General features: G+C 32.7%; 1 protein-coding gene across 2 annotated transcripts in view; it reads left to right on the top strand.

Moving 5' to 3' along the window:
* The window catches only part of LOC133180640 (pseudouridylate synthase 1 homolog), a 28,956-nt gene extending 14,942 nt beyond the window's left edge, over positions 1-14,014 (top strand). The window contains exons 12-17 of one of the 2 annotated variants that reach the window (XM_061315113.1): positions 528-598; positions 2,242-2,286; positions 5,898-5,972; positions 10,995-11,065; positions 13,494-13,569; positions 13,755-14,014. In XM_061315113.1, coding sequence (XP_061171097.1) covers positions 528-598; positions 2,242-2,286; positions 5,898-5,972; positions 10,995-11,065; positions 13,494-13,569; positions 13,755-13,970 — 554 coding nt within the window. In that variant the 3' untranslated portion in view covers positions 13,971-14,014. The remainder of the gene's footprint in view (positions 1-527; positions 599-2,241; positions 2,287-5,897; positions 5,973-10,994; positions 11,066-13,493; positions 13,570-13,754) is intronic. The other variant, XM_061315121.1, reaches the window with a different exon arrangement.
* Positions 14,015-25,740: the final 11,726 nt, after the last annotated feature.

A 25,740-nucleotide genomic window follows, 5' to 3' on the forward strand; every position in this document is an offset into this window, starting at 1 on the left:
AAATATTGTAAAATTAAAAACAGTTTAATACATGAACATATTTTCAGCAAAACTCCCATTTACTGTCTTGCTCAATAATTGTCCAAATAAACAACACATAGTGTGAGCAGAGCAAACACAGACCTCTGAAAACATCAGAGGTGGGATCAGGTGCCATGGGGGAGAAGGCGTCCCCTGTTAACTGGTCACATCTGCCATATTGTAATGCCCCTTATCATGATCCAGTAAATGGAGAAATCTGTAGACAATTCAGTAATGGCCTAACAATTTGTATGAAAGATTTGAGTCAACATTTGACCAAACGACAGATTGTATTTACAAATGTATTTGCAAAATGTTGACTTTTAACAAGATTCTTAATACCTTTGTATCATCAACTTATTTGTCACTAAGTATAGAAAATTACACCTAAACATGATGGCTGACTTTTTCATCTTCCTTTGTACCATAATATTTTAAAAGTAAAGGGTTATAGAATTCTACAATGTAATGGGACACACCTTGTACAATAAATTCTCTGCTTTTAGGACTGATGATTGCTATAGTAAAAGGTTGCTGCAAGGAAGATGTGCTTCAATTGGCATGGGGTCCAGAAAAGGTGAGACTAATTGCAGATTTCCTCTACTGCCAGGAATCTATGCCTGTTTGGCATTATGTTAAATGGCTGTTTAACGATTTCTGGCTTTAATTACTTTTTTAGTTTTCTGTAAACAAGAGTAGCTACTGAACTTTCTTTGATCAAAGTTTTTCTTTCACTAAATTACATGTACCGGTATTAGTTTATAGCTGGTTGTCATCTGAAAACTTTAAGTCCTCGAGAATTACTGTATCACAGGTCTACTTTCAACCTAGCTTTGCTCAAAGCATCCTTTGGTAAAAGGGATTCAGATTTATTATATTGAAAGACTCTTTCTAGGGAGAAAATCATGGAAATAGTAAAATTATGGATGATGGGCAACTTACATATGAACCATAGTATATAAGGAAATTATCTGAAATTTCTCTCTCCAAAGTAGCAGGACCACAAGAAGTTGAATTTAAATACAAGCATCCTCCCTGACTGATATGGAATACAGTGTAAAACATGGTCTTCTATAAATAGCATGAGTTTATACAAAATAATCACTTTCTGTACTGTTTTCTACTCAGTCTGTATAAGGATATATATTTAACATGTCAAAAATCTTGAACAATGTATCTTAAACCTTTAGAGGTTACTGATGGTTATAGTATGAATTCCAATATTGCAAATATGCAGTGTCATATTATGACTCTTACATTGCATTTGATACCTCTCTCTCTCTCATGTACATATTTTGTATATATGTTTCTGAAAGCATTGCCTACAAATATTTTCAAAAGAGATGTTAAATCCAGATTGGCCTTGCTGCTTATGGTGTTTATGTAATAAAATCATTAAACTTTAAAATTGCATTGATAATTCTATGTTTTTGAACATTTAATTACAAGAAGGAGGCAATGTGGGCATATTATGGTATTTTCATCTCAAAAACAAAGAGTGTGTTGGTTTGTTTCGTAATGCAGTGTTTATTACATCACAGTATGTGTTAGATTGTCTGGATATTTCCTGTCAACAGGGGGTATTGAACTAGATATCAAGAATTAGATGTTGTATAAGTTAACAAACTGATGAAAATAACATCCTGTTTTTGTTTTGTTTAACTTGGAACTGTTAAATATGCTGTAATGAACTGAATACAGTCTTGTTTTATGACAATATACGAAACCCCTCTACATGACCTAGATACTAAGAATAAATAGATTAATGGCATTGGGCTCCACAAAGTGGATTTCATATTTCACATTTTACACCCTGAAAGTGATTCATATTATCAAAAATTATTATACAGTAAACCTTGTCAAATCCTGATACCACTGGTTCAACAGAAATTGGCTGTATTGCAATTCTGGATTAGACGTGTAAAGCAATTTTATTTCTTAATAGGAACTTAAAGTTTACATCATATTAGACAAGAATTTGGAATACACAACATTCAGATTTGACAAATTTTACTGTATCTGATTAAGATGTTCTAATTACGTATTAACATAAATGAATTAAAAAAATATTTATGAGAATAAGAGATGTTTGCATGTTCACATGTATATACAGATGTGTGAATTATAAAATATGACCTATTATGTATTAAAAATAACATTTTTCTTACTAGCAGTATGTATGCCTATTCTAATTGTTTTACATTTATTTTCATCATGCAGGTAGATGTTCCCAAGGCCCCAGGATTAGGTTTGCTGCTAGATGAGGTAACAAATATTAGATTCTCCCAATTCTATAATGTAAGTCAGGTCACAGATATAAGAATCTCCTAATTCTATAATGTCAATCAGATAAAAGAATGTCCTAATTCTATAATGTCAATCAGGTAACAGAGAAAAGAATGTCCTAATTCTATAATGTCAATCATGTATCAGATATAAGAATCTCCCAATTCTATAATGTCAATCAGGTCACAGATATAAGAATCTCCTAATTCTATAATGTCAATCATGTAACAGATATAAGAATCTCCTAATTTTATAATGTCAATCAGATATAAGAATCTCCTAATTCTATAATGTCAATCATGTAACAGATATAAGAATCTCCTAATTCTATAATGTCAATCAGGTCACAGATATAAGAATCTTTTAGTTCTCTAATGTCAATCAGGTAACAGATATAAGAATCTCCTAATTCTCTAATGTCAATCATGTATCAGATATAAGAATCTCCTAATTCTATAATGTCAATCAGGTCACAGATATAAGAATCTCCTAATTCTATAATGTCAATCATGTAACAGATATAAGAATCTCCTAATTTTATAATGTCAATCAGATATAAGAATCTCCTAATTCTCTAATGTCAATCATGTAACAGATATAAGAATCTCCTAATTCTATAATGTCAATCAGATAAAAGAATGTCCTAATTCTATAATGTCAATCAGATATAAGAATCTCCTAATTCTATAATGTCAGTTATGTAACAGATATAAGAATCTCCTAATTCTATAATGTCAATCATGTAACAGATATAACAATCTCCTAATTCTATAATGTCAATCAGGTCACAGATATAAGAATCTCCTAATTCTATAATGTCAATCAATAACAGATATAAGAATCTCCTAATTCTATAATGTCAATCAATAACAGATATAAGAATCTCCTAATTTTATAAGTCAATCAGGTAATAGATATAAGAATCTCCTAATTCTATAATGTCAATCAGGTCACAGATGTAAGAATCTCCTAATTCTATTATGTCAATCAATAACAGCTATAAGAATGTCCTAATTCTATAATGTCAATCAGGTAACAGATATAATACTCTCCTAATTCTATAATGTCAATCAGATAAAAGAATGTCCTAATTCTATAATGTCAATCAGATATAAGAATCTCCTAATTCTATAATGTCAATCATGTAACAGATATAAGAATCTCCTAATTCTATAATGTCAATCAGGTCACAGATATAAGAATCTCCTAATTCTATAATGTCAATAAGATAAAAGAATGTCCTAATTCTATAATGTCAATCAGGTAACAGATATAATACTCTCCTAATTCTATAATGTCAATCAGGTCACAGATATAAGAATCTCCTAATTCTATACTGTCAATCAGGTCACAGATATAAGAATCTCCTAATTCTATAATGTCAATCAATAACAGATATAAGAATCTCCTAATTCTATAATGTCAATCAGGTAACAGATATAAGAATGTCCTAATTCTATAATGTCAATCAGGTAACAGATGTAAGAATCTCCTAATTCTATAATGTCAATCAATTACAGATATAAGAATCTCCTAATTCTATTATGTCAATCAATAACAGCTATAATAATCTCCTAATTCTATAATGTCAATCAGATATAAGAATCTCCTAATTCTATAATGTCAATCAATAACAGCTATAATAATCTCCTAATTCTATAATGTCAATCAGATATAAGAATCTCCTAATTCTATAATGTCAGTTATGTAACAGACATTAGAATCTCCTAATTCTATAATGTCAATCAGGTCACAGATATAAGAATCTCCTAATTCTATAATGTCAATCAGGTAACAGATATAAGAATCTCCTAATTTTATAATGTCAATCAGGTAACAGATATAAGAATCTCCTAATTCTATAATGTCAATCAGGTCACAGATATAAGAATCTCTTAATTCTATAATGTCAATCAGGTCACAGATATAAGAATCTCCTAATTCTATAATGTCAATCAGTAACAGATATAAGAATCTCCTAATTCTATTATGTCAATCAGGTCACAGATATAAGAATCTCCTAATTCTATAGTGTCAGTCATGTAACAGATATAAGAATCTCCTAATTTTATAATGTCAATCAGGTCACAGAGATAAGATCTCCTAATTCTATAATGTCAATCAGGTCACAGATATAAGAATCTCCTAATTCTATAATGTCAATCAGGTAACAGATATAAGAATCTCCTAATTTTATAATGTCAATCAGGTAACAGATATAAGAATCTCCTAATTCTATAATGTCAATCAGGTAACAGATATAAGAATCTCCTAATTCTATAATGTCAATCAGGTCACAGATATAAGAATCTCCTAATTCTATAATGTCAATCAATAACAGATATAAGAATCTCCTAATTCTATAATGTCAATTATAGTGGTCAGGTGGGGGTGTCTCTTGTATAAAGATATTAATAAAATTTTTAGTCTTGAACTGATTATTGCTTTTTTTAAGTGCTCAGAGGAGCAATGTAGCCCATGGGCATCTTGTTTCTCTATGTCGACAAATGCATGAACTATAATAATAGTGTCCAAATAAACAGCTGACCTCTTTGAGATTTATTTATGTGTTAAATATTGCTATAGCCAGCGACACATGCATTCCTTAGAACACGCTAGTTTAATGCATTTGAAAATCTATCTCTGTGGCAAGTTGAAAAGTTGTTTTGTCTGAACTGTTATAACTATCTTCATTTAACTGCATTATTGAAAAGTAAAGGGTAACTGTAAAAGACAGTTATGTAAAAACTGTTTTGTCTGGAAAAATTCTATAACAGTTTTTATATAACTCAATGATTATGCTTCTTTTTAGATTTTAATAACACCCACTGATTTTATCTTGGAAATAAAAGTGTATCTTCAATGTTAGGAACATTTGGATATCTCATTATGTATACATGGTTTTAATTGGAAACATTTTTAAAATATAGCTTACAAAATCAGAAGTGTAATTAATGATTTGAAGAAATGACTTTTCCTATGTTTGCTTAAAATTTGAAATACTTTTAATGAGTGTGTTAAGAATTTTCTAGCTTACTTGTGAAGTAAGATTTACATAAGTCTCTAATTTCTATTTAAGCATTGATTCATTATTTTTTGAAATCTTTGAATTTTTGAAGTCTCATAACTGCAACAATGTGTGCAAACAAATTGAATAACGCATGTTAGCGCATTTTGAAAAATTTGTTTGTACACACCGTTGCAATTATGAGACCATATCTTTCAAAAAATAATGATTCAATGCTTATATTTACATTTTATAACTCCTTGCCTTGACTGCAAATGTGATTTATATTTCAAAATCCCTGTATTATCCTTTGGGTAAGTTACAATTAATAGAAGAGCCATTGCAACAGCTTCTGTTCAATGTGAGCGTGAATTTTGATTTTCGCTTATGACGTTGCAATTCCACGGTGTTCAGTGTTTATGACATCAAAATAAAATGCATACCTTAACCTTTTTACCCCTGTCCGTGTTTCGGTGTTTTGAATGCTGTAGCTTACAACACACTCTATAAGCAAAATATGTGTGTAATGTGAATATTTTGATGTGTCAGTTTTCCTGAGATAAGCTAAGATTGATAATTTCAGTTGTACTTTGACGGTTACAATAAGAAGTGGGGAAGAGATGGACTACATGAGCCAGTAGAATGGACTCAGTATGAGGTAAGTCAAACTCAACAAGCCAAAATAGAAGTTTTTCTTCTTTTATTTTCTTACCAGAAATGGAGATAAAAAGAAATTCAAATGTTCTTAATCAAGAATTAATTAGACTATCCTTGAAAAATATTCTTTTTTTCTGACGCCAAGTGTAGAATTTCATATGATATATTTAATTTGGTTTATCCGAACACGTGTGACACGTGACAATTATGCTCACAAGTGGTATTTAGATTGTGATAGCTCAAACGTCCATTTAACTGGACAAATGTTAATGACGCACATATATCGCTAAACAATAAAGGTTACATTTTGTGAAAGTACAAAATGACATATCTGTTTGTTGATGATGATAAAAAAAAATTTAAATTTAATTTCAATTATCATTAAATTTAATACTTTGTGGGTCCACATTCTCTGCATACTGATTTTAAAACTTTTCAATATTGGAGAAAAAGAGTCAAATTGCTCCTTTACTTGTTACCAATATCTTTCTTCTGTGTTTCATACTTTTAGCTCACCTGAACCAATGGCTCAGGTGAGCTTTTCTGATAGAAATTTATCCATTGTCTCTCATTGTTGTTCTCATCATTGTTGTTGTCGTAAACTTTTCATAATGTGGTCTTGTTCATCAGAATCACTACACCAATTTCAACCAAACTTGGTACAGAGCATCCTTGAGTAATGGGAATTTAAGTCTGTACATATAAAAAATGTCACACCTTTCAGAGGGGAGATAATCAAGAATTAGTGAAAATTTAGTGGCATCTTTTTAAAAATTTTCTTCTTAAAAACCACTGGACCAGAAAAGATGAAACTTAAAGTGAAAGCTTCACTATAGTTTACATTCAAGTTTGTTCACATCATGACCCCTGGAGCTTATTAATCATATTAATACAGAAGCATCCTCACCCAGTGTAGATTCATGTTTGTTTAGATCATGTCCCCCGCGGGTAGGGTGAAACACAATAGCAGATAAAACGTATAAATTTGTAAAAAAAAAAATAAAAAAAAAACTATGGAAGCATCCTCAGTTAGTGTAGATTTCAGTTTGTTCAAATCATATCCCACACTATACCACCCGAATTCCCCACCCTGGGGTATGTTGGGGCCAATTATATATTTAACTTTTCAATACTTAACTGATTTCTGCTTTTTCCTAACCAAAGTGCTCAGGTGATCAATGTGGCCCATGGGCCTCTCGTTTTATATGATTTTTTTTCTGTTAATAAATTAAATATTTAATGTAAATAATTACCCGGAGAGTTGACTTTGCAGACAGATGTTGCTATAAATTTTAAATAAAAGGTACACGTGATGTAGACACGCATGGCGATTTCACATATAAACTTGTACGTGTTAATATTATAAGTATTGTGATTTCTTCTTGGTTTCCATGTGCATATACATGTGAATAAAATAACTTCATATAACAATTGTGACATTTGATAATACATTCAAGGACTTGCAGCTTTATCCAATCAAAATAAGATTTAAAAAAAAAACGTGGACGTGTAGTATTGGTAAATTAAATGATTTTTTGCAAGATTTTCAACGTAACAAATCAGGAAATGCTCGAGTATGTTTTTAAGATATCAGTTTTCAATCGTCATGTGCATTACATGCATACATCAATATTTACATTTGCAAATGTTTTCTTTTATATAACACTATTAAAAGCAACGCGTATCTATTTAAGAAATGAATAAAATTTTGAAGATTCACGAGGACATGCGTTGGCGCTTCATGATAAATATGCCGGCGTGAAGCGCTGTAGTTCATGTACCTCATGAATTTTTAGAAATTAAGTTTATTTCGTATATTTACATTATTTTCTGATGAGTTACCACAAATTACAATATTCAACTGTCATTTTTAAAGCAAAACAATTTGCACTCTAGTTTTGACGTTAAGTACGGTATTATGACGTAACAATGGAGATATTCATGCTCATCCATGGTAGTTCATGAGAAAATAAACAGTCTTCTAATTTGCAAAGAATCTTAAGGAAAAATATTTGGAAATGTTTAAGGGGGCCGACTGGGGTTTTCATTGCGCAATACTTCACGCAGCATAGTAAAAGAAAGCGTATTTACCCTTTTAAATCAACTATTTTTACATAACTTATAAAAATTAACAAATTTAGGAAATCTCAGGTTAAAATATCTAATTAAGTTTTTAAATTACTGATTTTTTAAACGATTTTTCAAATGATGGATAGATAGACGTCGTAATAGTGTGTTTTTGACGTTATGAATAGCCGAAGTTCTTGAAGCGGGGTCATTAATTATGCCATAGAATAGAAAATATAAAATACATGCTCTTGAAATTTTTAACATAGGAAATTGAGAATCTAACAATCATTTTTATCATTTTTTTATGTCAGTCTGTGGTATCTGTCATGTTTTGTTGTACTCCATAAAAACAGGAAAATATCATGAATTTTGACATTTTGAGATGCCCCCTCTGGAAACCAGACGGTAAAATTTTGTGTTTCTTGCACAAAATGAACAATATAATATTACCCAGCAAATAATATAATTTGAGCAAAAAGTCTATAGTAGCATTGGTATAATCTGCTCAGAAGTGCGAAAAATGGTATTTTCCTATATAATCCTATAGTAAATGTACCTGTATTTTGAGATGGTCCCTAAAAAATAACCAGACGGTAGATTTTCACTAAACTTGGTATGTATACTGAATTCAATGTAAGGTACATATGGTATGAAATTAAAGAGTTTCTCTATAGTAGTTTCCACACAATAAAACCCCAGTCGGCTCCCTTAAATATATCAGTATAAACACGGGTTCCTCGCGTCATAAACGTTCGACGTAATTTCTCAGTGACGTCATAAAGGATTGACGTACAATTAATGGATCAAATACGTGCTGTTGAGTTTGAAAAATAAAACATTTCACGGGTTAAAGATTATAATCAGGAAAATATAAAATATGAATAAGTCATAAATGTAAATATAAGTAATAATGTATCATTTTTAAACATCTATCGGGATATAAATACGGGTTGGGACGAGATCAAATTTACCATAAAGCCCTTCTGGCTTTATGGAATTTGATCTCGTGACCAACCCGTATATATATCCCGATAGATGTTTAAAAATGATACATTATTTCTTAATGACATTCCTTCAACAACCATTCATACGTATTATAACATAGCATCTGGTGAGAGCTGTATAATTAAGGCCTTTGTGGATTTGTTTATGTGTTTGCATGAACACATTATACATGTATGTATTTGGTATGGTTTATTGTCAACACTATCGCACATTAGGTCATTTTCATACGAATTGATATTAACTTTGATCCTATTTAAACATCATTTAAGAAAGCACAAAATACCTTGCTGTAAAATCTTTCAAATTACTCCGCCTGTTTAAGGTAAACGATGTACTCTGTTCTTCTAGAATACGAAAATGGGGCAATAGAAACAAAAAGTAGAAATTCAAGTTGGTTCAAATACATTAATCTGTATTTTTTCAATGCCGATTCAATAGTTCTCCGTATATCTCATGCAAAATATGTAAATTTCATTGATTTTGTTTGAAATAATTACGACTTTTTTTGCTAGGTACTGGAATAATTTGTATTTGTTCATAGCTAGATTAACTAGATATAATAAAATATTGAAATATTTTGAATGTTTGTAAATGCACTATATATGTTGTAGGCCATGTCGTATACGAAGTGCGCTACACCTCTGTTGAAAAAAAATAAAATAGGGACATGGCTAGAGGGTTAGAAAGTGCTGTGTGTTTATCAAACCTTTCAAATTCTTGCGTCTTGATCATATCTCTGTATTTTAAATTTCGATTGCTAAATAAGTAATTGAATAATCTTTCTTTAGTAGTTACGTCTTTGTTGGTATGCTGTCAAAACAGAGGAAAGAGACACCAGAGCACACATGCACACATGTACAAGGAATGATCAAAAAGTTCGTGAACTAATTGAATTACTTCCTTAAAAAAAAATAAAATGAGGTTTCAGTGTTCATTATTTTTTAAAGTAGTCCTCTCCGATTTTAATGCACATCTGCCATTGTTCTGCCCATGCGCGAATCACGTGATCCAGGCAGTCACGTGACATGCTCCGTAGCAGTCTGTTCACAGAAGCTGAAAGATTTTTCCGAGTCTTATATTTCTTACCATGCAAGTTATTTTTTATAACAAGAATAGTCCATCTGTCAGAAATGACCAAATCTCGGCAATAGGATAGGTGGATAAGGATATCCCTTCCCACAATTAGTATGGTGACCCATCACAACCCGAGTCCTCTGTCTCGGGAGCGTCGTTTATCCAATGTGGATAAAGTATGGGCGCTTTCTTTTTATCATATCTCATGTGTTTAAAGTCTAAAGTAAACGATATTTTAGGGATTTAATAATTATATTATTGTTAAGATATTCAACCATTTTTCTAATTGTAACTTGACGATGTTTCATAACAAATTGCTCAACTAGGGACATATCTTTTTCCGGCTTGCTTTCGCTGGGCAACAGAACAAACATCATTTTTAACCAACTCCCTGTCTTCACTTAAACAATCAATCCAATTTATGATTGAACTTCTGGTAAGTCTTTTGTCTTCATAAACCTTGTACAAATTATCATATTCTACTGCAAAGGAATTTCCAAGATATACGTTAAACTTTACAGCCGTTCGTTGCTCGAGTACGACCGAGTCAACCATTTTTTGTCACAAGTGACCTACATATTGACGTCATTTTCACATTTTGACGTCACAAACAAGGAGCAAAACATTATTCAACATCTGTTATTTATAGAACATGCGTATGACTATATGTGTGCCAAATTTCATTCTGATCTGAATTGTGGTTTTGTAAATATAGAGATAGTTCGCGAACTTTTTGATCACCCCTCGTACATACACATTCAGGTCTCATAAGAAATATATAGATGATCCTTATTCCTTTTTGTTTTAAGTTGCTAGTTTGTAATTTTACAGTTGAAAAATGATATCAATTCTAATTATACCTTTATGCTTTCAGGAAGAACTAGAGAAATTCAAAGAGGAATATATACTGCCAGAAATTTACAAAGGAGAGAAAAATGATAAAGTGTATCCTTTTTATTTACTACATCTTTAATATTTTACTGATCATCGCACAACGTATGCTGAAAACAGTTTTGAGTTGTTTATATCTCATACCTTAGACATCTTTAATGCTAATTAGGCTTGCAAACAAGTTGATGAAACAAGGATGTCAACACGCTCGTTTAAAGTCAACATTTGGCAAGCTCTATGGTCGATACATTGATTAGTCAGAAAATACAATCTATCATTAAGTCGAATGCTGACTGATTTTTTTTTCATACAAATTGTAAAGCCATTATTTATACACTGAATTGTCACGGACTTTTCCGTTTTCCCGATCATGACAATGAGCACACGGCGGGTGTGACCAGTCGAGAAGGGATGCTCACTCCTCCATGGCACCTGACCCCACCTCTGAGGTTTTTAGAGGTCCGTATTTTCTCCAAATTTGTATTGCTTCAATGGACTTTTGAGCTTGATTACTATTCGTTTTCTTTATATTTGATTACAAGGGAGAACCATTAATAAACTTGTTAATTTACTACACAACCGTCACGTACTTCAGTCGGTAGAGCGCTCGCTCCGTGATCGGAAAGTCGTGTGTTCAAACTCTGGCTGCGATTGATCTAAGTCGACAAAAATAGGTAGCAACTGTTCCTTCATCAAGCGCTCGTCTCTTTGAAGTGAAAGTTGCGCGTCTTTCGCATGAGACCTAAAAATGAGGGCCCATGTCATGGCAGGCGTTGCTAAGACAACGATCCCTCACTGTTCATTTGCCCTAAGTGCCGAATAAAGGTTTAAATTTGAAGCCCTTCACCAGTATTTGTTGATCTAGTGAAAAATTCTTGAAAGGTACTTAAAACAACATACAATAAATCAATCAAACTTAAGTACACTAATTGCTGGATTGTATTCAATCGAGAGGTAAAAATAACAAATGAATAACAAATATTTAAATTGTTTCTTTACATAATGCACTGACTATGTGATAATTTTTAGCTCACCTCAACGAAGTTGGGGGAGCTTATGTAATACCCTCGGCGTCGATGTCGGCGTCGGCGTCCCAGGTTAAGGTTTTTGGAGCAGTTTTCTTTTCAAGTACTTCTATGGCCTATATTAGTCAGAGATGCATGGAGGATGCTTCTAGTGTGTTTCATTGTACCAGTCAAGGTTTCAGATGCTGCAATAACAGCTAAAGAATGACCAGGTTCAAGTTTTTGGAGCAGGTCTCATTTCCAAGTAACTATAAGCCCTATTTTGACCAAACTTGCATGGATGATACATCTAAGGATGCACACTACTGGACTTGCTTCAGATGCTGAATCTGACCTATATTTTCCGGATGAGTGACCAGGTTAAAGTTTTTGGAGCAGATGTCATTTCCAAGTATCTATAAACCCTATATTGACCAAACTTGCATGGATGATAAATCTAAGGATGTACTCCACTGGACTTGCTTCAGATGCTGAATCTGACCTATATTTTCCGGATGAGTGACCAGGTTAAAGTTTTTGGAGCAGATGTCATTTCCAAGTATCTATAAACCCTATATTGACCAAACTTGCATGGATGATAAATCTAAGGATGTACTCCACTGGACTTGCTTCGGATTCTGGATCTGACCTATATTTTCCGGATGAGTAACCAGGTTAAAGCTTTTGGAGCAGATCTCATTTCCAAGTAACTATTCGCCCTATATTGACCAAACTTGCATGGATGATACATTTAAGGATGCACACTACTAGACTGATGCTGGATCTGACCTATATATTTGGATGAGTGAGCAGGTTAAGGTTTTTGGAGCAGATCTCATTTCCAAGGAACTAAAAGCCCTATATTGACCAAACTTGCATGGATGATACATCTAAGGATGCACACTACTGGACCTGCTTCGGATGCTGAATCTGACCTATATTTTCCAGATGAGTAACCAGGTTAAAGTTTTTGGAGCAGATGTCATTTCCAAGTATCTATAAACCCTATATTGACCAAACTTGCATGGATGATAAATCTAAGGATGTACACCACTGAACTTGCTTCGGATGCTGGATCTGACCTATATTTTCCGGATGAGTAACCAGGTTAAAGTTTTTGGAGCAGATCTCATTTCCAAGTAACTATAAGGCCTATCTGAACCAAACTTGCATGGATGATGCATCAAGGGACGAACAATCTCAAAACTTGCTTCGGATGCTGGATTTGAATTACATTTTGTGGATGAGTGACTAGTTTAAAGTTTTCAGATAAGTCTATTCCCAAGTAACTGCAAGCCCTATCAGACCAAAATTGCATAAATGTTGCATCTAGGGATGCACACTCCTAGATTATTAGTTTAGTGTGGGACTTTGCCTTACTTAAAGACAACATTCGTTGAGGTGAGCTCTGTAATCTCTGATTACCTATGTTTTACATAATGTACTGACTATGTGATATTTTCCTGACTTTGATGAAGTATGTGGGAGTGGCTGAAGACTCTACACATGCATAGTTTTGATGTAGAAAGCAACAACCGGAGACACAGAAATCAGGTGAGACATCTGCCATGAATGGAAAGAATTTGTATTCAAGCAAAGATTAGAATGGGTGCTTTTAGAAGATAAAATAAATTTTCAGATTATTCTTATTAAATTCGTTTTATTAATCTCAGTAATGTAAGATCTCTCTTTTTTAACTCTCTCTCTCTCTCTCTCTCTATATGTTATTCAATAAATAGGATCCATATTCCATGAGCAGTAATAATGGAACAGATGGTTTACAGAAAAATGAACAACAGGCAAATGTAAACCAAATTAAAATGTCAGAAGAACACCAGGAGGGTATTGTGGATATGAACAGAGAACAGTGTGAGGAACCAAACTTACAGGAGCATGTAGAGAATGATTCAGATGGTGAAATTAAACAGAAACAGGATTTAGTGACAACCGGATGAGAAAGAAGAGTTTAGATTCAATAAAAATGTACAAACACTCCGTACTTCATTGTGAGTTTTCAAATGATATTGCATTTTGTGTATGCTATTCCTGAAGTAAACTAAAAACGAAAAGGGAAACACACAAAGGGAAGGAAAATAAACAATACATAACAAAAACAATAATTTACAAAATCTATTAAAACGATACCTTCTTGAACATCGTTATCATTCATGTAATGTATGATATTTAAGAACTAGAATAGAAGTCCCTGCACAATGCAATACCCTCCCTGCTTTAGGGAGCATGGGTCTAAATTTGCCATCTCATCCAATGACTTCTCGATTGTCACTGTTATATTAAGATCAATACAATTGAAAATAATCATTTTACATTCAAACGTCATTTAGTAATACTTCAGTACATAAAACTTTATTTTAAAAATACTAGTATTGTATCCGTAAAACAAATTCAAAAATATTATAAGCATTAACTCAAAACTTGAATTAGATGTAATTTGTTTTGAAAGGCAGTGTATTCAAATTGTATAGAACGTAATACGGGAATTAATGTCTTAACAAACGCTGAAACTCTAAATGCAGAGAGCCACAATCTTTTAATTGGCTAGAGAACTTAATTTCTACCATAAATTCAGTCGAAGATTATACCAGACTTTGGGCTAAATTTGAAGAATACCTGAACACTTTGTCAGAAATTTACAGTCGTGTTAGAAAGTTAAAAGGCAATAGCGAACCATCTATCCCTCCGTTTTCACTAAATCGAGGTGATAAAAGAATTAAAAAGACTACATAATTAAACGACATGTATTGTTCCAGCGAAAAAAAAAACAGATTTGTCGTTGTTTTTAAGGCTGATTATCAAAAGTGTATTTTTGAAGAACTTGGTTGTAATTCTACATCTGGAAATCCAATTTATACTCACAGTTCACTTTCTAAGGTTGAAATTCTTCAAACTGCAAGCTGTAAAGGAGAAACGAATGACTTAAGGTGCTACAGCATATTCTAGAAGTGGTATAAATCAAGTGTTTGAAATTTTAAAATCACGAAATTTTTCTGACGTCATTAACATCAAAACGTTCGACTTTTCTACACTTCATACAACCATTCCTCATGATATCATATCTATCTGAATTTCTAGGGGTACCATAGATTCGTTATTAGCAGATCTATTTTTGTATTCATATGAAGCAGAATTTATTCAAAAACATATATTAGAAGATAAAGACACTTGTACAATTTCTAAAACGAGGTAAATTATTGACAAATAAGTTGATGAAACAAGAATATCAGCCGTCTCGTTTAAAGTCATCATTTCGTAAGTTCTATGGTCGATACAATGACCTTGTCAGCAAATACAATTTATCATTGAGCCAAATGCTGACTGACGGTTTTTCATACTGGTTGTTAGGCCATTATTTACACACTGAATTGTCGACGGATTTTTCCGTTATTTCCCGATCATGACAAGGAGCACACGGCGGGTGTGACCGGTCGGCAGGGGATGCTCACTCCTCCATGGCACCTGATCCCACCTCTGATGTTTGGAGGTCCGTGATTGCTCTGCTCCTATTTTGTATTGTATAATGGACTTTTGAGCTTGAATACTGTTCGTTATCTCCATATATTTCATTGCTATGGCCTTCAACTCGACATTTAGATATATCGACGACGTATTATCAATTAACAATAGATACTTAAATTCATATATCAACTTGATATATCCCAGTAAACTTGAAATAAAAGACACCACAGAGTCCGACACATATGTTTCATATTTGGATATTTTACTAGAAAAAGTGATTATGGTAACCAAATAACCTAAATTTATGATAAACATGATGACTTCAACTTTTCTATCGTCAACTTCCCTAATCTATTTAGCAATATACCCTTATCACCTGCATATGGGGTTTATAATATCTCCCAGTTGATTCGATACGCAATAGCATGCTCCACGTAAGAATAATTTCATTTCTAAAACAAGGCAAGCTATTGACAAACAAGTTGATGAAAAAAGGATATCAACAGTCTCGTTTACAGTCATCACTTCGCAATTACGTTCTATGGTCGATGCAATGACCTTGTCAGCAAATACAATCTATCATCAAGTCCTATGCTGACTGAATTTGTTACGGATTTCTCTGTTTGCCCGATCATGCTTTCTCACAACTGCTTTCTCAATGAAAATGGAACTCGAAAATTTTCAAATATTTTGATTGCTCATCAACAAAATTACTTTGCTAAAAAAATCTTTCCGACATACATGTACTCTGAGGGATTTAAAGGATGCTGGAGGTCCTCATTTATAACGTTTATGTAGTCTTTCGAGAACAGATCTTCCAACAATTTGTTGGAATTTCGATGGGCACTAATTTTGCTCCTTATTCCCTTGCAAAAATTTACGATAGTTAACTATAGTTTTATTATAGTTAACTATAATGAAAACTTTGATACTTTGATTTACTTTCAAACTTTACTCAGGAACTTTTTATTGAGATTTCAAAGCTTAAAATTGCTTAAATTCGATAACACTTATGTAAAATTTGGAATTAATAGGTGAATATGCAAATTACACTTCGATTTAATATTAAAAAAAATGTGCATGTGTGAATTGAAAAACAAAAAGATATAACAATCTGAAATCCATTGTAAAAATACTTTGATTTACTATAGTAAAAAAAAACTTTGATACTATAGTAAACTACAGTTAACTATAGTATTTTTTGTTAGGGTTAGCCGACCTGTTTTTATATTTCTATGAAGCATATCTATTCAAAAACCTTTACATGAAAAGAAAAAGAATGCACTTGCTGAAAAGAAAAAGAATACACTTGCTGTGGCCTTCAACTCGACGTTTAGATATATTACAGACGACGCTTAATCAATTAACAATAGTTATTTCCGTAAATATGTTGCCTCGATATATCCCAGTGTACTCCACTGAGTCTGACACATCTGTTTCATATTTGGATGTTTTACTGACTATAGATGATAATGGCCAACTAACAACTAAATTGTATGACGAACGAGATCAGCTTTTCCATCGTCAACTTCCCTTATTTTTGTAGTAATATTCTGCTATCACTTGCATGTGGTGTTTACATCTCCCAACCCCCAGCATACTCTGAGTGCAATCAATTTATAAACCGAGGCAGGTTACTAACATAAGTTGATTTTATGTACAGGGATTTCAACAACCTCGTTTCAAGTCAGCATTTCGTAAATTCTATGGTACATTATAATGACCTTTTTAGCAAGTATGGCCTATCATTGAGTCGAATTTGGGCTTACTTGTTTCATACAACTTGTTAGGCCTTTATTTTTATACGGAATTTGACTACGGAATGTTCCGTTTAACTGATGAATACATAGGGCTCACGGCGGGTTTGACCGATCAACAGGGATGCTTACGCCTCTTAGGCACCTGGTCCCGCCTCTGGAAGTTTCTGGGGATCCGTCTTAATGTCCTTTTCACAGATTTCCATTTTTCTATGATGTGTTACTATTTGATGATTCATTAGTATGAGAATTTGCCTCGGGTACAAATGACAATCGCTGGAGTGATCCACTCCGGTGTGTAATTTTTAATTAACATCTTATTTCAGTCTTACTCATATCTGTCTGTGAATCGGTATTTTGACTCTGATTTATAAATGAATCTTCGTTTTAAGGCTAGTGCTACAACTTACGAACCTATCTATTATATAAATCGTTGACCAGTCTACACTCTACAGTACTTGGAATGGAAAAAGAAGAGTCTGTAGTGATTATTGACAGATCCGTACTTGAAGTGGAGTGGAAAGAGAGGACATAATGAACGGTGACAGATCAGTTTTCTTTTCAGAGTGCCCGGATATTAAAGTCTCTTTGAAGATACATATCTATTACGATGTTATATTCCCCACACTAAACAGTAAATTGTTCCATCACGTGTAAGTATTACCACGTGTACGATGGTTTTAAGTTAAGAAATATGTAGCGAAGCAACACTAGTTCTTTTTCTCACGTGTAAAGTTACCCACTAAAATTATGTCGCCTCTATGAAACCAGGGTGACATGTTTTTTTTTAATTGCTTTACTAAAAGTTTTGTCCAGAGGCGTTCCTGCACAGAAGGTTTGGCCATTTTATGAAACTTGAGTTATATATATATATATATATATATATATATATATATATATATATATATATATATATATATATATATATATGGTCATTGGGAATGAAATTGGGATACAGTTATTTGGACATTAGTTTTGTAAGAGGATCGTTACCGACACACATTGTAAATGAATTAATTTTATTTATACAGCATATTTTTACAACAACTCTTAAACGAACATAACTGCCCAAATTGAAGAAATATTAATATAGAAAGCACAAAGAAATTCACTTTTCTAAGGATACCCACTTCCGCCCCAACCCGGGGTTGAACTCTCGACCTTCGGAATCTTCTCCTAGCAGTACAGGAACAGCGCGCTAGACCATCTAGGCAAGTCAAAAAATTGCTTTCGATGGCGATGGAATTCTCGCGGCGCTGAAGAATATAAACATTGTATAAAAATATATACGTAATAAACAACAACATTGTTGTGTCTTAATTAAAGTAAATTGCTAACATCCAAACCAATGTATGCTATCTATTTTATCTCTGTGAAAGCAGGGCAAAGCAGGTGAGCTTTCTAGCCCATTGGCGACATTTTACATAAGATTGATAAGAACTTTGCTTACGCTAACGAGATCTTTATTTTGAAGATTCTACATTTTTCCTACATTTTCTATATATTAAAACATTGAACACATTACGATTACCTTGACTGCGCATTATTTCTGCGTCATATTAAATATTTAGCTGGAAAAAGCTATATTTTGCCTGACCAGGATATCGTTATCTTTTTTTATTTTCTCTTCCTTGTTGTATGAATAATTACGTGGGTTTATTCGTGGATTTCCTTTAATGGTTACATCAATGTAGACGAATTATTCTATCATGACATTATCAGAAGTCGTTTCAAGTTAACAATTAAAAATAAAGAAGCAACCCTGGTTGATAGTAAACAGACTGTTTTGTTCAAGGATAGTAAACCCTAAGGGAGAAGGTTTCAGACTTCTCGGAAGGCTCTTTTAAAGAAAGCTGGTAAATTAAATTTATCGCTTTGCTCTGTGAAACTTGTGGAATTGAAATAGCTCCAGTTTTATTTATATATCCTCTCTCTCTCTCTCTCTCTCTCTCTCTCTCTCTCTGTGTGTGTGTGTGTGTGTGTGTTGTTAAACTTCTGTTATTGTTTTTAATTAAGAAAGTGATGGTTAAAAAGTAATGTTTCTGTTTTTGGTCATTATAAAACAGATTTATGATAAACAACATATATATATATACCTGCATAACAACCTCTTGCAATTCTATGATAACAACAATTTATAATCATGTATTAATTAATGGATGAATCATTTGGATATAGGTTGTATAGGTTAGCGGATAACTTAGGCTACAGATGGTTGTATTTAATCACAGAAAGGTCCAGTCTTTTATTCCACCATATTTCAATTTGAAGTCCTCGCCTTGTATTTCTTACAAATATACATCGACAATTGCTTCCAAACATTTTAATTAAAAAAAAAACTTTACAGTGCCTAGATATCGAGTATTCCACGTGTTCGTGTTCTTCTTCACCCTACAACTATAGTCTTGTTGGACACGTCGTTACTGGTGACGTAAATATAGTTAATAATGAGTACCTTAAATCACTTATTATAAGAGGGCCAAAGTTAAGGGACCTCCGATTCTTCAACTGGCCTCATAATTTCAAAAATATTACGAATTCAGTAGAAGATTACGCCAGGCGATGGACCAAATATGAAACAGAAGACCTTGATACTTTGTCAGAATGGATTAAATATATCAGATGGATGTTGAAATCGTGCATTAAGCGATTGAGGGGCAATATGAAAACCATCTATCCCTCTGTCTTCGACAGAAACAAGAATTAGATAGATGACATGCTTAATCTGAACTGATCTCCGCTGAGAAAGCAGGTAACAACATTGTATTTGTTTGTAAGGCTTATTATTTGAATTGTATTTTAGAGAAATTAAGATTTAATTCTGCTAATGGTAATCCAACTTACACCCATATCTCCCTTTCTAAGGAGGAAATTCTTCAAAACCATATGTCAGTTTCAGATATTTTTGTAGTATTCCCAACAACCAACATGAATTTGAATTACCATATCTATATTGGATTCCGAAACTTAATAAAAACCCTTACAAACAAAGAGACATAGCTAGTTCCAGGAAATGCTTTACCAAGCCCCTTTATGTACTCCTCACTAAAATATTAACAGCAGGGAAGAAGAAACTTCAGGAGTACTGTACAACAGTATATTCGAGAAGTGGTGTTAATCAGATGTGGAGACTTAATTTGAAATTAAAAAAAAATATCAAAATCAATAACATCTAAACCACAACTTTTCAACACTTTATACAACCATTTCCCACGATAAATTAAAATCCAGGCTTTCCGACGTAATAGACAGCTGCTTTTTCAATAAAAATGGAACTCGTAAATTTACTTACCTTGTCATTGGTCATCTGCAAAATTATTTTGTTAAAAAGCATTCTGATTGTACACACTACTCTAAAGTTGATATTAAAAATATGCTTGAGTTTCTGATTGACAATATCTGTGTAGTTTTTGGAGATCAGGTCTTCAAACAATCTGTTGGAATTTCTATGGGTACCAATTGCGCCCCCTCATTAGTAGACCTATTTTTGTATTCATATGAAGCAGAATTTATTCAAAAACTTCTACATGAGAAGAAGAAGACACTTGCTTAGGCCTTCAACTCGACATTTAGATATATCGACGACGTCTTATCAAATAACAATAGTTTCTTCAATTCATATGTCAACTCAATATATCTCAGTGAGCTTGAAATAAAAGAAACCACAGAGTCTGACACATCTGTTTCATATTTGGATATTTTACTAGAAAAAGACGTTAATGGTAACTTGATACCACCTCTGATGTTTTTGGAGGTCCGTGTTTGCTCTGCTCCCGATTGTATTGTTTAATGGACTTTGAACTTGAATACTGTTCGTTATCTCCGTATCTCATGGTGACGTTTAATGAGTGGACCACTTAGGAGACAGTTATATTGGTGAGCGGACTACTTAAGATGAATGTTATATTGGCGAGTAGACAACTTAGGATGCAGGATGTATTAATGAGTGGATGATCTACGTAAACGAGGTAGGTTATTGACAAACAAGTTGATGAAACAAGAATATCAGCAGTCTCGTTTATAGTCATCATTTCGTAAGGTCTATGGTCGATACAATGACCTTGTCAGCAAATACAGTCTATCATTAAGTCAAATACTAACTGACGTTTTTCATACTAATTGTTACGCCATTGTTTACACACTGAATTGTCGACAGATTTTCCCGTTATTTCCCGATCATGACAAGGAGCACACGGCGGGTTTGACCGGTCGGCAGGAGATGCTTACTCCTCCATGGCACTTGATCCCACCTCTGATGTTTTGGAGGTCCGTGTTTGCTCTGCCCCTGATTTGTATTGTTTGGTGGCTTTTTGAGCATGAATGCTGTTCGTTATTACCATATATTTCATTAGGATACAGGTTGTATTTGAAGAAGACCAATTTGGAACGTAGAATACAGATTGTATTGGTGATTAGACCACTTAGAATACAAGTTCCACTGGTGAGTGGACCATTTCGGATACAGGTTGTATTAGTGAGTGGATCACTTTGGATACAGATTGTACTGCATGGTGAGTAGATCACTTAGAATCAGGTTGCATTGGTGAGTAGACCACTTAGAATACAGGTTGTATTATTGGATTTATTAATTAGGATACAGGTTGTATTTGGGAATGACCAGTTAGGATACAGGTTACTTTTGCATTAAAGGTTATAACAAAAATACTGACACTGATAAAATCTTATGATCAGTGGGGATATTTTTCATTTACTGGCCATGATATCTACACTGTATATAATTGTATATAAGACCATTGTGAAAGTGTTCGGTTTTTGTATGCGGTTTTTTTTTTTCGCTTCTAGGTTTTGATTAGTTTTCGTCATTGGATGATGCAATTTTGCTCATCCATGCATATTTTTATATTAGTGGTGTGTGTGTGTCACTTAAGTAGTGAATTTAATAGCTACCCAAGTTATATACTGTATAACCCGGGTTGGGGCGCAAAGCGGTTTAGAAAAAGGCGTAAAAGGTTCCAACCCAGATTATACCAGTATAACTTGGGTAGCTATTAAATTTATTCCTTATAATTTAATATTCCTTTATTAAGTGTAAAAAAAAAAATAAGACAAATTTCTCAATCAAAAATGCCTTCAAATTGAACATATTTTTAAAGTAATGTCGTTTTTAACGTAATTCATGTGAAGTAGGCAACAAGGTTATACGATATAAACTATTTTTTATCCAATCAAATGACGCGTTACAACCAAAATCAAATTATTAGAGGTTGTTACAACAACTGTTATATATCATTGTTTTTGGGAAAAACTTACCGAAAAATGCCTTTACTGAATAAAACTATTACTGTAAGAGGGGAACCTGCCAAGTTAATAGAAAAGTTTATTATACCAATGACTTTGAAGTCATTATTCAATAAATAAACATTTGATAACAAAGGCAAAAAATAAACAGGAATAGAGTTTTTGCGAACATTGACCCGTGACTGGATTTAAATCGAATCCCTGCAGTTTCCGTGATATATGAATAAAGGTAGACTAATTACAATGAAGTATCGCACTATTGACATTCCTTGGGATTAATGTCTATAAACTATGAGATGAAAATAGTAAATGCCTTTCTGTTCTCTAACAAAGATTCCTGATATACTTGAATAGTAGCATTTTCTTTGTCTCTCAAGTAGCATGCAGAAATATCTTAACAAATATATGTCTACTATACACGATATTGAATAAGCTATCAAATGTTGTAACGCCCAGTATAAAAAGGGAACTGGTATTAGCCATTAATTTTTACTTTAATATTAATCATTTCAATATAAATGGGGATAATTGTGTGATCTTAAGCTCTAGAAAGAACATTAACTTCGATTGCATAAGCAAGATACCCATGGGCCATAGCGCTCACCTAAGATACCATTCCATTTTCTGAAAAATGAATGAAGTAAATAAAGCCTCTTTGTGTCATCTTCAGGCTAAACTTTCTGATTTTCAAAAAAGTTAATCTACATTTTATTTAGGTTTGATGTTAACACAAGCAAAAATGTACTTTATAAAAATATAGTTTGCTTGAGTACCAAACCTAATTTTTTATACTTTGCTTTACCATGTTACTTTGCAACTTTATTATCATGATATTTTGATACCATGAAACTTTACTCTAGAACATTTTGGAGATTTAGAGCATAAATATCTTTATTTTTACAATTCATATCAACGATGGTAATTTAGAATTAATGTTTAAATATACAAGTGATGCTTCTTTTAATATTAAAACATCGCATTTGAGAAATGGAGGAAAGTCTAAATAGCAATTTTATTTTCATACTCTAAAAAAGAAAAGGTTTACTATTGTTAACCATAGTTTACTTAAAATCCAAGTTTTTGCTTTAGTAAATTTATAGTTACAGTTTTGATAAATCAAAATATCAGAACTTTCACTCTAGTAAATCAAAACATTTACACAATGAATTTCAAATCGATATATTTCATCAGAATTCCTACATGAGATTTTTGTATTATTTAAAGGGCCCCTGCAGTAACATTTGAAAGTTCAAGAATAAATTCTGAATACAAGTTTATTCACATGTCACTTTCAAAATTTACATAATTGAATTAAGAGGAAAAAGGATCTAAATCTTAAAAAGAAATATAGAGTAATTCATAGTCTATCAAAGTATCACAATTAAATTTCAGTATCACGGTAGCCTACATATAAGACATTCGCTTCATGATTGGGAGGCCCGGGTTCGATTCTCTTTCGCCGCGCCTCGTCAAACCTAAGACGTAAATATAGGTAGTGACTGTTCCTCCGTCAAGCGCCAGACATTAGAAGTGAAAGTCATGGATCGTTTTCGGTTAGACTTTAAAACCAAGGTCCCATGTCCCGACAAGCGTTGGCACGATAAAGAACCCTCAATGGTTAATGGCCCTGAATGAAGAATAAAGGTCTAAATTTGAAGCCCTTCACCGCGGTATATGGTGATCTCTCTACATGAGGGGAAAATTCTTGAACGGGAAGTCAAAACAACATACCTCGAATGGGACGTAAACAACATATAATCAATCATAGTATCATTCTAAATCAAGGTAAAGTATCAACGTAATAAAGTATGTACTATTAATTGTGAAGATAATGGTGATCATTCTCAATTGTCCGTTTAAACAATACAAACTATTAGCAGAGCCAATAAGGTCCTCTGAAATCAGAGGTGGGATCAGATGCCATGGAGGAGAAAGCATATCAGCGCAACTCCTGTCTACCGGTCACACGCGCTAGTGCTTCTTGTCATGATCGGACAAACGGGAAAATCCACAGACAATTTAGTGTGAAAATAATAGCCTAACAATCTGTATGAAAAACGTCAGTCAAATTCGACTTATTTATAGATTGTATTAGCTATTAAGGTCATTGTATCGACCATAGAATTTGCAAAATGTTTACCCTTGTATCATTAACTTATTTGTAAATAGTTTGCCTCGTTTTTTGAAATCGTTCGTATAAAACATGTTCTTGCGTACAGGGCAATGTGTGTATTTGTATGGGAGGCAAAAAACTAATTTTGAAGAATTTCGTCCTTAGATAAGGAAATACGAATATTAGTTGGATTACCACTTGTAGAAAAAACTGAAATATGTAGATAACGAGTACAAGTTCCTCTAAAATGCAATTGTTGTCATGAACCGTACAAAGACTATGTTTTTACTTGTTTTGTCACCTGGAACCAGTACATATTGATCATGTAAACTATCTAATTCTTTTTTCACTATAGTTACCTATAAGACATTTTTTATGATAGTAAAAATATTTTAATGAATTATAATAAAATTTCATAATAGTATATTAACATAAACTATAAGTTATATGTAGTAATTAATTTTTTTTCCGTTTAATCTTCCGCATGTCATATATATATATATATATATATATATATATATATATATATATATATATATATATATATATATATATATATATATATATATATATATATATATATATATATATATATATAAAAATTGTTCCCAAACTTTTGCGACAAAACGCTGTGCTTTGAACAAATTGAAGCTACACTACACTGGATTGCTTTCAGATTGAATATCAGTATGACTAAATGTGGCTCTGTTGTTTCTGACAAGAAAAGTTAAACATTGATAAAAAAAAATATATATGGTTAATCAGATTTGTTCTGAATTATCAATTCAAAATTTATTTCATTTTCCCCAATTTCTTGGGACTTGATAATACAAAAATGCAGAAATGGGAAGTTAAAGCCAGTACAAAATGTCTTCATGATGAACAGTTTTGCTTGGCAAACCTCTTGAGTTTTATCAATTTGTTAACGTTGCTGATAATTACGCCTGTTCCTTGGAGACAAATTAAAACTATGTTTTTATTGACTTTCTCAATTTTATCATCGTTTAAATATATTCTTTTCAACATTCTTCATTATGAACACTTTTGTTGGGCAAACCCTTGAGTTTTATCAATTGGTTAACGTTGCTGATAATTACGCCAGTTCCTTGGAGACAAATT

This window comes from Saccostrea echinata, unplaced genomic scaffold (assembly GCF_033153115.1).
Source record: "Saccostrea echinata isolate AGI-Se365-2 ecotype Australia unplaced genomic scaffold, CSIRO_AGI_Sech_v1 ptg000001l, whole genome shotgun sequence".
Taxonomy (NCBI): domain Eukaryota; kingdom Metazoa; phylum Mollusca; class Bivalvia; order Ostreida; family Ostreidae; genus Saccostrea; species Saccostrea echinata.